Source organism: Carex rostrata, chromosome 12 (genome assembly GCF_964058835.1).
Source record: "Carex rostrata chromosome 12, lpCarRost1.2, whole genome shotgun sequence".
Classification (NCBI taxonomy): domain Eukaryota; kingdom Viridiplantae; phylum Streptophyta; class Magnoliopsida; order Poales; family Cyperaceae; genus Carex; species Carex rostrata.
In genome coordinates, this window is record NC_135929.1 from 7,912,202 (window position 1) to 7,926,408 (window position 14,207).

Below are 14,207 nucleotides of genomic sequence, written 5' to 3' on the forward strand. Positions count from 1 at the left end.
GCTGCCACAGTGCCACGTCAAATGTGAACCCGGTTTTTTTTTATTTTTTTTTAACAATTATCGAAAAGGCTCTCTGTTTCGAGGATTTTCAAGAGAATTCTTGCACTCGGGAATTTAGTGGAAGACTGCTACTGTTGCTTCTCAATTAAGATTATAACATTTCAATTCATCACTAAATAAGTATAAGTTGAAATTTCTCTTCTTCTTCGTCTTGTTCAAAAAAAAAAAGAAATTTCTCTTCTTCGTGTATTTTTTTTAAGAGAAGGGTTCAAATGCACCATGTAAAAGAGTCTTTATTCTAAAACTAGAGGTGCTCAAATGGTTGGTTCGGTTAAAAACGAACTAAAATTATCAAATCAAAATTTTCTTTTGGTTTTTAAAATTTGAACTGAACCAAACCGATTAAATTTATAAACCAATTAAAAACCAAACTGAACAAATCAAAGTAAATTTCGGTTTATTCGGTTCAAACCGAAATAAATCTATTAATGTCATTATTAATAAAAATTACACATGTTCATACACAAATGACTTAATACCATACAAAATATGTAGATATTTTAAAATATTTAAACTAAAATAAATGAAAGGAAGCAATGATTGAATCAAATATAATATAAACCATACTTGAACAATATAATTTGGTTGGTTCGGTTTAGTCGATTTTGAAAAGTCTAAACCGAACTGATCAATTTAAACAGAAATAATTCAAAAAACTCAACCGAACCGATCCATTTGAACCAAAAAACTAAACCATTTAAATTGAAATTTTTCAGTTTTAGTTGAAAACTGAACAAACTGAACCATTTGAACATCCTTACCTGGAACCTATTCAGCAAAATATTATAGGAGACATTTGCAAATAGGCTAACCAAGAGTCTGTATCCATTGAGAAATTACAAAGATTTTAAAGCCGGGTCATATTTAATTCGGTGTCAATTCAGAATATAGGAGGCAGTGTTATCGTTGCTCTGAGATGCGTGCAAAAATAATCTAACGGTCTGAATTTTCCATGAATCAGCTCGAATTTGTTACCCCATTCACTTTAATTTCCTGAATTTTCTTTTCCTTTCCGTATCCTCTGAGATATCTCAAAGCACAAATAATACTGCCCCTGCGCGATACCCGAATAAGCACTGGACACGTAGGTCACGCAAAAATTGAGATATCACGCACTCATGCTAATTTCCCGGATTCATTTTTTCTGGAATTGAATCCGGACGGTGTCGTTGAAGGATCCGTATCCTCCCAGGTACCTGACTCAGGATAATTGAAATGGACGGCTCAGATTTATTCTCAGCCGGTCGGGATTCGGGATTACAGAGGGGGCAGGATTATTTGTGCTTTGAGATGCGTGCCAACCCATTTCTGACCGTCCGATTTAATTCTACTCAGTCAGGTAACCTGAGGGGATACGAATTCGTCGTTGAACCGGCTTTGTTCCTTTCTCATCTCTTTCTTCAACAAAGAAACCGTCAAGTGGTGCACCTCGTTTCCCACCTCACTCGGTCTCTCTTACTTTCGTAAAATCCTTGCAAAATTTCTCCTTCGCCTTCAATGACGGGAGGCGGAGCTCTGGCGGGGCTACAAGAGCATGTGAGGCTGGCCAGGGATTACGCGCTGGAAGGCCTTTACGACACCTCCGCCACCTTCTTTGATGGTGTTCTCGCTCAGATTAACAAGTACTCTCTCTCCCCTTCTCCTCCCCTATAGGGATTGATTGGATTAGCGGCGAAGGAAAGGATAATTGAAATTTCGGTAAAATCGATCATGGTTTAGGTGCCGTTGAGATATGTTTTCTTAAAAGTTGATCATTTAAACTGTTATGGCCTCACTTCGAGTAGAATTATTGATCCTACTCTACATGTGCTGCAATTGTCTGAGTCAATAATTACAGTTTGTGTCGAATTTTGATCTTTACAGGAGTGTACTTCAAATTGGATGACTGGGAGTTTAAACAGGAAAATAAATTTAGGCACAAGCAGGTCTGGTTGTGTCAAGAATTGTGGTAAAATTAAATGAGGCTTGTATTTAATTCAATTGCACACTTCAGGAATATTTGACTGCTAGTGCTTGACATGGGTGCTGGTTTCAAAAATGCCGAGAACAATGATACTTAGTACTGAAACCGATAGAGAATTATCTATGCCCAATCTGGCCTGTTATCTATATGTGCCTGATGTTGTGGTGGTTTTGCGTAACAGGTTTCTTTAAATCCCTACGGTTTGATTCAAGCTGAAAAAATGTTTTGTATTTACTATTTAAGTTACAATGAATTGTGAATTGTAACTATGCATTAAGTTTTTTTTTAATCCCCTTGTGCAGGCATCTGGCTACACTTGATGATGCAGTAACCCGTGCAAAATGGGCTGAGTGCAAGAGAGCAATTTCCGAGGAAGCAGAGATAGTGAAGCAACTGGAGACTCAAGTTCACTTGCTAAAAGACATCATTCCTGGTTCAAGGCATTCTTCTGCTCCCCCCATACCTGCCAAGTCATTCATTTTCCAACCATTGGATGAGTATCCATTCCCAACGGAGCCACCTTCTTTCGATCCTGACATTTGGGCCTCACCAAGCAGGTTGCCATCAAGAACTTTAAGGTCGAGAAAATCTGATCAGAATACAGCACGGTCTCGTGATTCATCGCGGTCTGGTGTCTCCAGGCGAGTTTCCAAATCTGGTACAACTGGCAAGAGCGGTATTGGTACTACTGCTAGCTCATCTACAAAGAAAGGGAAATTGAGTTCAACCAAGGCAAATTTGGAGGTACTTAAATACCTGAACTTAAAATGAAGCAATAACAATTGCAATATTATGTATGAACAGAGAACTCAAAATAAATTATACAGCCCTCGAAAGCTGGGAATTAGTTTGACACTACAGTAAGCACGGCATACTGAATTTTGGTAATTGTTTCTCTCTATTTACCAGTAAAACGAGGAACTGCTCGTCAAGTACTTTTGAGATTTTACTAAAATTGACTGTAACTCCACAGAGTGGTGGCGCTGAAGAGGAAAAGGGGAAGAAAGGACAGTATGAAGGGCCTGACATGGACTTGGCAGCAATGCTAGAAAGAGACGTACTTGACAACGCTCCCGGTGTGAGATGGGATGATGTTGCCGGCCTCAGCAAGGCCAAACGGCTCCTCGAAGAAGCAGTTGTGCTGCCTATATGGATGCCAGAGTACTTTCAGGTGAGACAGATTTTCATCCAAGGAAGCATTGATTACACATTTTTTTTGGTGGTTAATACTTAATATTAGAACCAATTATTTGAAAAAAGAAGAAGCCACAAATCTATTACTAATTCAGAGTATATGAGAAACTATTCTCTATCAAAATGTAGTAAAGTTGAAGTATGCATGTATATCATAGTAAATTGAAAAGTGAAGTTTATTGAACCAAAAACATATACTTAGGAAGGGTGTGTTGCAGAACAGGATAATTTGTGAAGGTTTTCTTGGAAGCTGGAAATGAAATGTTTTGCATTACTTCAATTATGAAAGCACGGATAATGTTCGGAAAGTTCAGTCAGAAAACCTTGGTCCAAATATAAATTGCAACATGAATAAAACTAACGGAGTTATTTCTATTCCAAACCGTATATGAGCACAATGCTATATTCTCAGGGTATTCGCCGTCCATGGAAAGGGGTTCTTATGTTTGGTCCACCTGGCACTGGAAAAACACTTCTGGCAAAGGCTGTTGCCACAGAATGTGGTACAACTTTCTTCAATGTTTCTTCTGCGACTTTGGCTTCTAAATGGCGTGGAGAGAGTGAGCGCATGGTCAGATGCCTATTCGACCTGGCAAGGGCATATGCGCCAAGCACCATTTTTATTGATGAGATTGATTCCCTCTGCAATGCTCGAGGGTACAAAATGATGCCTTTTACTACATTAGTTTCTCTGATTTTCTTCCTTTACTAATTTGTGTAGTTCCAGGTGGAGCCTCTTTTCTCTGGTACTACTTTAATGAATGATGCAAAATGCATGAAGAATAACTAGTTCTGTTGTATTTGTCTTTTGTTGTTATCCAATAATATTTTCTGATGCATTTTATTTCAGAGCTTCTGGCGAGCATGAGTCCTCTAGAAGAGTGAAGTCTGAGCTCTTAGTGCAGATTGATGGAGTAAATAACAGCTCCACTGGCAAAGATGGTCAGAAGAAGCTTGTGATGGTATTAGCTGCTACTAACTTCCCTTGGGACATTGATGAGGCTCTAAGGTTTGTAAAAAAAAAAAAAGTTCCTTGAATATAAATAGATTAATGCTATTACCAACTAGGGTCGGATCTACATGGAGTGAATATTGACCCCCAATTCATTTTTAAAATTTCTGGGCTTATAGATGATTTTCTATATAGTTTTGGAGTAAAATGCTATGGTTACCGTAAATTTGACTACCATACTCGAGCATGAAAATTTTATATGATTGACCTCCATAGCTTGAAAGTCTAACTCCACCCTTGTTGCCACCTATATATGCATTTTGGCTGTTATCTGATCTGTTAAAGTTTTCAAGATAGTAAGAAGCAAAGGGGTTCATGTACAGTGCAATTATTATGGCTTGACAATACAACATTAAAAAGCTCAGTGTTGTAGATGTCATACTATATAATAATAGTGTACTTTTGAGTCATCTTAAGGTGCATGTGATGCAGGAGGAGGTTGGAGAAACGTATATACATACCTCTACCAGATCTAAACAGCAGAAAGGAGCTCATCAAAATTAATCTAAGAACAGTGGAGGTATGTGATGTTCTTTTAGCTGTATATACAATGTGGATATGTATCTTGTATATTCTGGTTTAATTTAATTTAATCTCTTATAGCCAATAAAGCTTGAAGGTTGTGGTAGGTTGCACCAGGTACCATCGTACCTACTACCTAGAATGACCATAAATCCCTGTACTGGTTCTTGTCAACGTGTACATGGCAGTACCCGATCTACGGATACTGAGAGGCAGAAATTGCATACTTCTTTTTTTATTAGTAATTTTTTTCTGTAATAAAATTCTGTCAAAACAGGTGGCACCCAATGTGGACTTTGATGACGTGGCAAGAAGAACAGAAGGTTACAGCGGAGATGACCTGACAAATGTGTGTCGCGACGCATCTTTGAATGGAATGAGGAGAAAAATTGCTGGTAAAACACGTGAGGAGATAAAAAACATGGCCATGGAAGAAATTGTCAATGACCCTGTGGCCATGTGCGATTTTGAGGCAGCCTTGGCGAAGGTCCAGAAGAGTGTTTCTCCTGCCGATATAGAACAGCATGAGAAGTGGTTTGCTGAGTTCGGTTCAGCTTGACAGGATCTTGTCTTCTAAAAATAGAATATTCCTTTTTTACTGTATCAGTTAATTGTTGAAAGAAGAATAAATGCTTTTTTTTTGTACATATTGATTTGTGCATATAGTTAATGTGAATACTTCTCAAATCTGAGTATGAAATTTCACTTACCAATGTCATCCATGTTTCTTCTAAGAATTGCTCCAGTTTGATAATTGTGCACCTCATCCTTGCTCCTATTGGTTGCCACACTTATGCGCATTGCAGTAATATTTGGTCTATTCGGTCGAATATATTCTTATTCGGTTGCAATTCGAATAGAAAATCTATATTCGGTCCGAATATGCGGTTTAGAGCATATTATCGGTTTAGAGCATATTACCGGTTTAGAGTATATTAACAGTGATAAAAATACAATTTTTAAGTATATTAACAGTAGTTTATACCACATATTACCAGTTTAGAATATATCAACTGTGATAAAAATACCGGTTTAGAGTATATTAACGGAGATTTATACCACATATTACCATATATTTGTTCATATATATATAAATTCTCATTTAAAATCCGCATATACAGTCGCATACCGCACTACATATGCGGTGGTTTTCCGCATACTGCATATAAACCGAATATTAAAATACTGCTTATGCGCTAAGGTGCCAAGCCGACTCAACTGTTGATGAATGGCACATGACACATCCAATTGAGCATTCAATTTTTCTTTTTTAGCAGGAAATCTTGGATTAAGATAATTCCTCTTAGCATTAGGAACAAAAATTCCTTAACTGAATGTATTCATAACAATATTAAAATTGATACGTTCATATTTTTTTGCTTAATTTGAAAATTAAATGTTTCTAAACCGACTAAACGAATGCATAATAACTTGTAAGAACATAAACCTTTTTACTTGTGTACATCTATTTTCACGTGTTTTCTCTGAATTCAGAATCCTTCAATTTAAAAATTAATATTATTTAGAGGAGGGATCCACTTACAACATTTGTAAGTTACAACATCTTACAATAATTTGGTTTTGTAATTTTTAAAGTTTAAATAGTCAATCCAGACCGTTCAACATGATTACAACATTTGTAAGTTACAACATCTTACAATAATTTGGTTTTGTAATTTTTAAAGTTTAAATAGTCAATCCAGACCGTTCAACATGATATCTATATTAAAATGTGTTTGCAAATTAAATTTTATATTTTTCTGAATTTTTTTATTATTTATTAAGCATTTTATAAAATGGTTGTTTGAAAAACAACGGTTTTATAAAATAGTATAAAAATTAAAAAAATATATAAAATTTGTTATCCAAACACATTTTAATATGAGTAGGGTTAAAATGTACCATTAGTTTTGTGCCCCAATCATACCCCACGTCCATTTACAAAGTTCAAACAGTCGATCCGAACCGTTCATCTTGTTCTACATATTAAAATGTGCTTATAGACCAAATTTTATACTTTTTGGAAATTTTTTTACTATTTTTTTAGATAGGTACAAAATCACTGTTTTTGGATGGTACAGATGCAGTGATTTTGTACCTATCTAAAAAATAGTAAAAAAATTCCAAAATATATAAAATTTGGTCTCTAAGCATATCTCTCCTCCTTGTTAAGGAGCTTAATGTCTAGATCTTGCAAGGGTCCTGATTTACTGTTTTTTTTTCGGAATGATGCTCAACCATTGAATTTCCAGATCGCACATAGATGAATTTTCCAAATTATGAGCTTCAACACTTAAGAATGCACTAGTCGCGCCACATATGATCCCAGCGCCCATATACCGTGCGTCGCACCCGTGGAACGCGCCTCTGAACCACGCACAGCACCTGCGGACCGAGCCTGTGCACCGCGTGCCAAAATTCTTACCACTAAGTTCACATGTGTTATCTTGTAGATAAATATAGTATTTAACTATTTTTCTCTACAAATTTGATTTGAATTATCTCTCCTCCTTATTAAGGAGCTTAATGATTTCTACTAAATAATTTGCTCCCGTTGCTGTGCACGGGCACGATTACTAGTTTTAATATGTAGAATAAAATAAATGGTTCGGATCGACTGTTTGAACTTTGTAAACGGAGATAAAGATGTGGGGTATGGTTGTGGCACAAAATCAATGATGCATTTTAACCCTTCTCTTTTAATATAGATACTATATTGAATGATTTGAATTGATTGTTTAAATTTTAAAAATTATAAAACCAAATTGTTATAAGATGCTGTAATAAATGGATCCCTCCTCTATTATTTAATACGTAATAGGATGTCAACATAAGCAATATATTTTACTGTTAATACGTATATTAAATAAACATTAAATTATCAAACATTTAAAATGGAAAGAGGGTTCAGGGTTCCACTCAATTTCTCCTCACTCCCCAAATCAAACGCTTTGATGAAGCTGCTTCCCAATTCGCACTATTCTCCTTCCTCCATCCGAGAAAGAAAAGGTCCCCCATTCCGATCATTTCAGTTGTTTTTCGCCTTCGATTCTATCGATCTGACTTTTGGCAAGGTAAATGCTTTTAGACCTGAGGTCGAATTTTGGAATTATAATCGAATGATTTTGCCATTTAGTTGTGCGATATCTTTGATTATGCACAGAAGCACTTAGGCATTTCCTTGCAAAATGTTAATTTTTTTTCTCTTTCAGTTCATTTTTTATTGGTGTTCTTAATTATATGCATGATTTTTTTTTTTTAATTCCTTTGCACATGCTCTATATGCCCGATGATTGAATTTACTAGACAAAAGTCTTGGAGGCTTGCTTACCTTGTGTTGGTTTTTCTTTGAGCATGGAAGCAAAGCAAACTTATCTTTTTGAGATGTGAGCGGTGATTAATAGTTATATTTTCCCTCTTCAAGTTACTTTCCTATCAGTAATGGTAAAAAATCATATCAATTTGGTGGCATGAACTAGGGCTGCACAAAAAGTTCGTAGTTCGTGATTCGATTTGAATTTGATTCGGAAAATGTTCGTAATTAACTAGTTCGATTCGATTGAAGTTCGTTCAGTTCGGTTTGAATCTTATTCAAACTAAAAGTCAAACTGGGGTAAGTTTGATTTGGTTTGATTCGTTTGTAGCCCTACTGATGCCTCATGAACGGATTAAAATAAGGGAGAATTTCTAGTGTGCCCATATAAACTTCTAAAATAGCCAATTTCTCTATAAAAACTCCATAATGCTCAATATCGGGACCATCCGATTCGAATCCGTTGCTCGAGATTGCTTCGCGATTCGAATTCATCTCTTGAGATGTGTGCCCTCCACTTCGGATAGATTATCGCAGATTCGAATCGGCCGGTCCCGATTTAAAACCCAAAGATTGGGGTACTTCACTGGATCTGAATTCGCTCAATATCCCCGCAAAAACTTGGAGTATCCTCTCCAATATTTGTAAAAGATTCCCTTCACTTTACGGTTTGAGATTTACTATCAGCCACTAGAGTGGAAAAAATGTGTTGTGCCGTGCCGTGACCAAAATGTGAAGGGGTGGTCACGGCACGCGAATGGTCACGCCTATGACGCACAGGGCCCTTTAATATTAGTGCGGATCTTAATCGGATGGTCCAGATCTATCAACGCATGTTCCATTAATGCAGAGGATACGAATTCATAAAATGATGTGCCTTACTTTACAATGGAATTCATTGTCTGGACATGAATTAGGCCAAGAAGTGATTAGATTGTGAAATTCAATTACTAAGGGTCTGATTGGAACACAACAGTTTTGAGATGCCATGTTAAAAGAACGGTCCAGATCTACTCATTGCATCTCAGGTATTGCACTGGTTGTGAATTCCGTATGGAGGGAATGTAACTATTTATGCTGCTTGGTACTGAAAGGATAAGCTTGCGTCCTCTTTGCTTAAATTAAAAACCCACTTTGGTGCTTGTCGATGAGTTCTGAGTTAACTTTCTGAGGGCATTAATGCAAGAGTTTTCTGCTCGTTTGATGATATGTCATTTGAACTTTTGTTTTTTTGTTTTTTTTTTTTTGAAAAATTTATCAAATAGGCCTACTAGATTTTATTTTTTAGGTGGTTGTGATTGAATTTTTGTCTTCAATTAATGCTGGCATCAAATGGACTGACATCTTTTGTATTGGAAATTCATTATTTTGTTGTTTTTTTAAACGGGAACAATGAATTTTTCTGGTAGTACTTCTTCAACCTTAATTGTTGAAAGGTTCACTTTGCTCTACTTATAATATATTTTTCTCATTGGATTCCAGATTCTGTTCTGTTCCTATTGAAAATCTTTTTTTTGGAAGCAAACAATATGACATAAGGACGACAAAGATTTGAAGAACCTGATTATTGTTTGGTGCTCCCATCTAGTTATTTTTACACAATGTTGTATTCTTTTATTTTTGTGAATTTTTATGCTTGCATTACTACCACCATATTTTGCTCTATGATGTTTAACACTGTAGAACTAGACAGCTTGATGCCTTGGGTGAGGTTTTTTTCCTTTTGCACGGGAGTAAAGCTGCTTTCTATTGAGATGCAAGTAGAGCTTTCCTCACTAATTTTCTATTATAAAAGAAAGAAGAAGAAAAAGAAAATATATTATTGGTATCTTTTTACCACTATCTGATCTGTTGGCACCCCTACATTTAACCTTTTGGTTTGAAAGGTCAATCTTTTCCATCTGGATCCCTCTTGGTACTTGAGTGAAAATCTTGCTTGTCCCGTGCATTAGTTGAAACTCATTCAATTAGCTGACGAGTTGTATTGAAGTATGATAAAATGCAATTTACTGAGGGCATCCTGCTACTGGTTTCTTGATTTTTGTATGACATGCTAGCTTTACTTATATTATATGAAGCAGCTCTTTTTCATTAGGATTATTGGTTTAGCAGAATTATTTGCACTTAGTTGTCTGACAAGTATACGGTGTTTGTTGATTGGTGACTCAGTAGATTTGTCAATGCTCTTTCGCCCTACTGGTTTCTACTATTTTGCTTTGGTAGGTGATTATTCCTGCTTCTCTTGGATCATTCAAATTTGATCAATAGTTCAATGAGCAAAGTAAAAGGATTGAAATGCCTACTCAAAATTCTGCTGTTAAGAGATGGATCGAATGTTCTCTTTTAGATTTTCTGAAAAGGAAAACACCTAAATTATCGGGCACGGTAGTCATATTAGTCTTATGTTTCGAAATTATTTTACAATTATCTGGTGCTATATGATATTATTTCCACTGATCTCTTCTTGTAATGTATTTTAGGTACTACATTTTAATATGTTCATTAGCTGATCTATCTAAAAATGACTTTACTATACTTGACATTATTTTACCCAGTGATGATACTCTTACTGTCTTACATCACATAAAATTGAGATGGATTTCAGCTTCTCCAGTAGCATGGATTAAGATCTTTTAGGTTACCTAGTTTTGTTCAGAGTATTTGGTACTTAAAAGGAAGTTTGCTTTTGCACATGCTCAGATTGAAAACCTCTTTACCTGCTGCCAGTGGAACTATGATGTGCTTCTCTGAGGGCTTTCCTATGTTATACACTATTTAAATTTTATGCTTCCTTTTTTTCTTTTCTTAGTTTTGTATTTCTCTAGATGACAATTGATGCATTGAGCTTCATTTTTATTTCAGTTGTGTTCTTATTTATTTATGCATTAAATTTATTATATCTGATGCTTTGGTTATGTGAGTTATCTGAAAGAAAGCTATGGCATGCTGAGGGCTTAATACAATATGTAATCTATTTCAACATGTTTAGTAATTTGAACTTAATTTCTTCAATTTTTTCAGCTTACCTTTTCAAGTATTTTTACTGCACTTGTTGTTTTGACAGAGGCGTATTTAATTTCTTTGGTACATGAAGTATCTGAAAAGAAAGCTATATTAGTACATATAATAATAGGTCTATCTCTATTTGGGTTGGTTATACCTTTTCTTTTACTCCATATCTATCATCTCATTAATTGAAAGTTTACGGTGGATTGACAAATTTTTCGCTTCATTTTTCCCTTATAAGAGGCGATAAATTGTAACGAATTCCAAAAGTAAATATGGTATGTTTAAGGAGTTGGTGAGCTTAATTTTAAAATTTATTAGATTGGTTTTAAATGGCAGTAAAAAATATTTAGAAATGATTACATTAAAATTAACTCATAAATTTTTTAATTTTGACTGCTTGTTTTTATATTGAATTAATTTTAAATTTTACATATAAATACATTATTGGTAGTTTAAATTGATTTCAATGGTTTAAATTTATAGTTTGAAGTTAGTTCAATAGATTTTGAAGCTAAACTTACAAACAAGAGACTTTGGTTAACAAATAAGAACACTAATTCTACTCTTTTAAGTACAAAATTTCACTGAGAATTCTCTGCTGGGCCTTTTAAAGATGAAATGGCATGCACTATAGGCGGCATTCGAAAGGATCCGGCCCGTTAAAATTGAGTTGGGCTTTCCACTGTTACATACTTGCATGTCTTTTCTTCTGTTTTTGTCAAGCTGCCGATCTCTCTATTTGGGTCATGAAATCTAAGCCCCATGAAATAGTAATTACCTCGAGAAAATCGCCGTTGTCTTGACGCGGTCTGAGGTAAATCAAATTTTAAATTTTGATCTGAACCGTCCGATCAAAAATCTAGTCGATCATGATCATTTTAATATCGTGCCATAGCATATGGACGATCTAGATCTAAACTAAAAAATTTGAGCTACCTTAGGTGATATGAATTCTTAGATTATCAGGGTTTGTTTTAGTTCGTGCCAGCTTGAAACGGACGGCTCAGATCTAATTCTGCACGGTCAGGTATTGCACTGGATCGGAACCCGAAATTACAATGGAAAGAGAGGGTTGAGGGTTCGTCCCTCAATTTCTCCTCATTTTCCCCAAATCAAGTGGTTCGATGAAGCCGCTTATTTCAGTTGGTTTTCGCCTTCGATTCTATCGACCTGGCTTTTGGCAAGGTGAATGCTTTCTGATTGCAAATGAATACTGCTAGATTTTGCCATTTAGATGTGCTATATTGTTGATCATGCACAGAAGCATTAAAGTATTTATATGAAAGTTGTAATCTTTAGCTGGATAATTTCATGGTGAATTGGTTTACAAGTTTTTTTTTTTTTTCTTTGTTCCTGCTAAATGGTTTCCTTAACTCTATTCATGATTTTTTTCTATTTTATAGTTTTTTTCTATTTTAGTTACTTTGCATATGCTCTCTATGCCCGATGATGGCATTTACTACACAAAAGTTTTGGAGGCTCGTTTACCTTGTGTTGGTTTTTCTTTGAGCATGGAAGCAAAGCAAACTTATCTTTTTGAGATGTGAGCGGTCATTAATTGCTATGTTTCCTCTTCAATTTGGGGAAATAAATCTGCTACGATCCGAAGGGATGATTGTAGGGTCCCTACAATTCCAAATCCAACCTTCCATTTTTTGGGTTGTAATCGGGTCACTACTACAAAAAACATTTTTACCATCGCCCCTTTCCTATCGGATTGTAGGGTCCTTAAAATTCCAAATCCGACCTTTCATTTTTTGGGTTGTAATCAGGTTGAGCTCTGTGTTAGAGCAAATTCATGCCTCATACAGACTTTTAAAATAAGGGAGAATTTCAAGTGCGCCCATACAGACTTTTAAAATAACCAATTTTCCCATTAAAACATCATAATATTCAATATCCCACAAAAACTTGACATTATTGGAAATTTGGCAACCCATGTAAGCATGTTAGCCTGATACTTCATGTTACTACATCATGATACTCGTATCCATATATGTGAAACATAGCTGGGTTAAATATTAATTGCATGCTAGAAAATGATGTGCCTTACTTTACAATGGAATTCATTGTCTGGACATGAATAAAGCCATGAAGTGATTAGATTGCGAATTTCAAATACTAAGGGTTTGATTGGAACACAATAGATGTTGGAGTTCAATTGATTTCAATTCAATAGAATTTAATAGAGATGAATTACAGTTGAACTTTGTTGACCGGAATCAAAATGAAGAAAGCGCAGGGGGCCAGTATTATTTGTGCTTTGAAATTTGTGCAGAACGTATTTGAAGAGTTGAGATTTTCCAAAAAAACACTCATAGTTTGAGATATCTCAGAGGATGTGAATTCTGCAATTCAGGGACTTCCTAGGAGGTCACTCATCCTAGTACTACTTCTGCCCAAGCATGCTTAACTGTGGAGTTTTGATAGGATCCAGTGCTTTATTGCTGGCATGATCACAACCATCTTTATAATTGTTATTAACATTATTATTCAAATGTTTGGACTTTGAATATAGATCATAGTATGGACCAATGTGCATTATGCATAGCACCATAGCCTTACTCTTATTATTATTATTATTATTATTATTACTGTCGTTGCCATCATCATCACCATCACTGTATGGAGGGAATGGAGCTCTTTATGCCGCTTGGTACTGACAGGATAAGCTTGCTTCCTCTTTGCTCAAATTAAAAACCCATTTTGGTGCTTGTCTATGAGCAATAAGTTAACTTTCTGAGGGCATTAATGCAAGAGTTTTCTACTGGTTTGACGATATGTCATTTGAATTTTTGTTTTGTTTCTTTTTTTTTTGAAAGATTTATTAAATAGGCCTACAAGATCCTATTTTTTGGTGGTTGTGATTGAAATTATGTGTTCAATTGATGCGGGCATCAAATGGACTGACATATTTTGTACAGGAAATTCATTATTTCGTTGTTTTTTTTAAACTGGAACGATGATTTTTTTCTGGCAGTACTTCTTTGACCTTAGTTGTTGAAATGTTTACTTTGCTCTACTTATAGCATATTTTTCTTGTTGGATTCCAGATTCTGTTATGTATCTTTTGAAAACCTTTTCTTTGGAAGAGAGCAATATAAGGACAACAAAGATTTGAAAACCCTGATTTA

At 35.3% G+C, this 14,207-nt stretch overlaps 1 protein-coding gene, 1 long non-coding RNA gene and 1 pseudogene across 2 annotated transcripts; 2 read left to right on the forward strand and 1 right to left on the reverse strand.

Annotated features, from left to right (window-relative positions):
- Positions 1-1,423: 1,423 nt before the first annotated feature.
- On the forward strand, positions 1,424-5,469 carry LOC144563199 (katanin p60 ATPase-containing subunit A1-like). Its single transcript, XM_078312619.1, has 7 exons — positions 1,424-1,682; positions 2,326-2,767; positions 2,997-3,194; positions 3,630-3,874; positions 4,068-4,226; positions 4,662-4,749; positions 5,029-5,469. The coding sequence occupies exons 1-7, from the start codon at positions 1,558-1,560 to the stop codon at positions 5,308-5,310; spliced, it is 1,539 nt and encodes a 512-aa protein (XP_078168745.1). The 5' UTR covers positions 1,424-1,557; the 3' UTR covers positions 5,311-5,469.
- Positions 5,470-7,666: 2,197 nt separating this feature from the next.
- Positions 7,667-11,076, forward strand: LOC144563032 (uncharacterized). The gene is made up of 2 exons (XR_013514239.1): positions 7,667-7,825; positions 9,547-11,076. It is a non-coding gene; the product is annotated as an uncharacterized LOC144563032 (long non-coding RNA).
- A 2,342-nt stretch (positions 11,077-13,418) lies between these two features.
- Positions 13,419-13,537, reverse strand: LOC144563731 (5S ribosomal RNA; annotated as a pseudogene).
- Between the last annotated feature and the right edge of the window lie 670 nt (positions 13,538-14,207).

What these genes read in the sequence shown, in the direction of transcription:
- LOC144563199 (XM_078312619.1), top strand. Translation starts at nt 1,558, where the DNA reads ATGACGGGAGGCGGAGCTCTGGCGGGGCTACAAGAGCATGTGAGGCTG. An exon ending in CAACCAAGGCAAATTTGGAG is followed by an intron (nt 2,768 to 2,996) that starts GTACTTAAATAC and finishes GTAACTCCACAG; the next exon opens with AGTGGTGGCGCTGAAGAGGA. An exon ending in GACATTGATGAGGCTCTAAG is followed by an intron (nt 4,227 to 4,661) that starts GTTTGTAAAAAA and finishes CATGTGATGCAG; the next exon opens with GAGGAGGTTGGAGAAACGTA.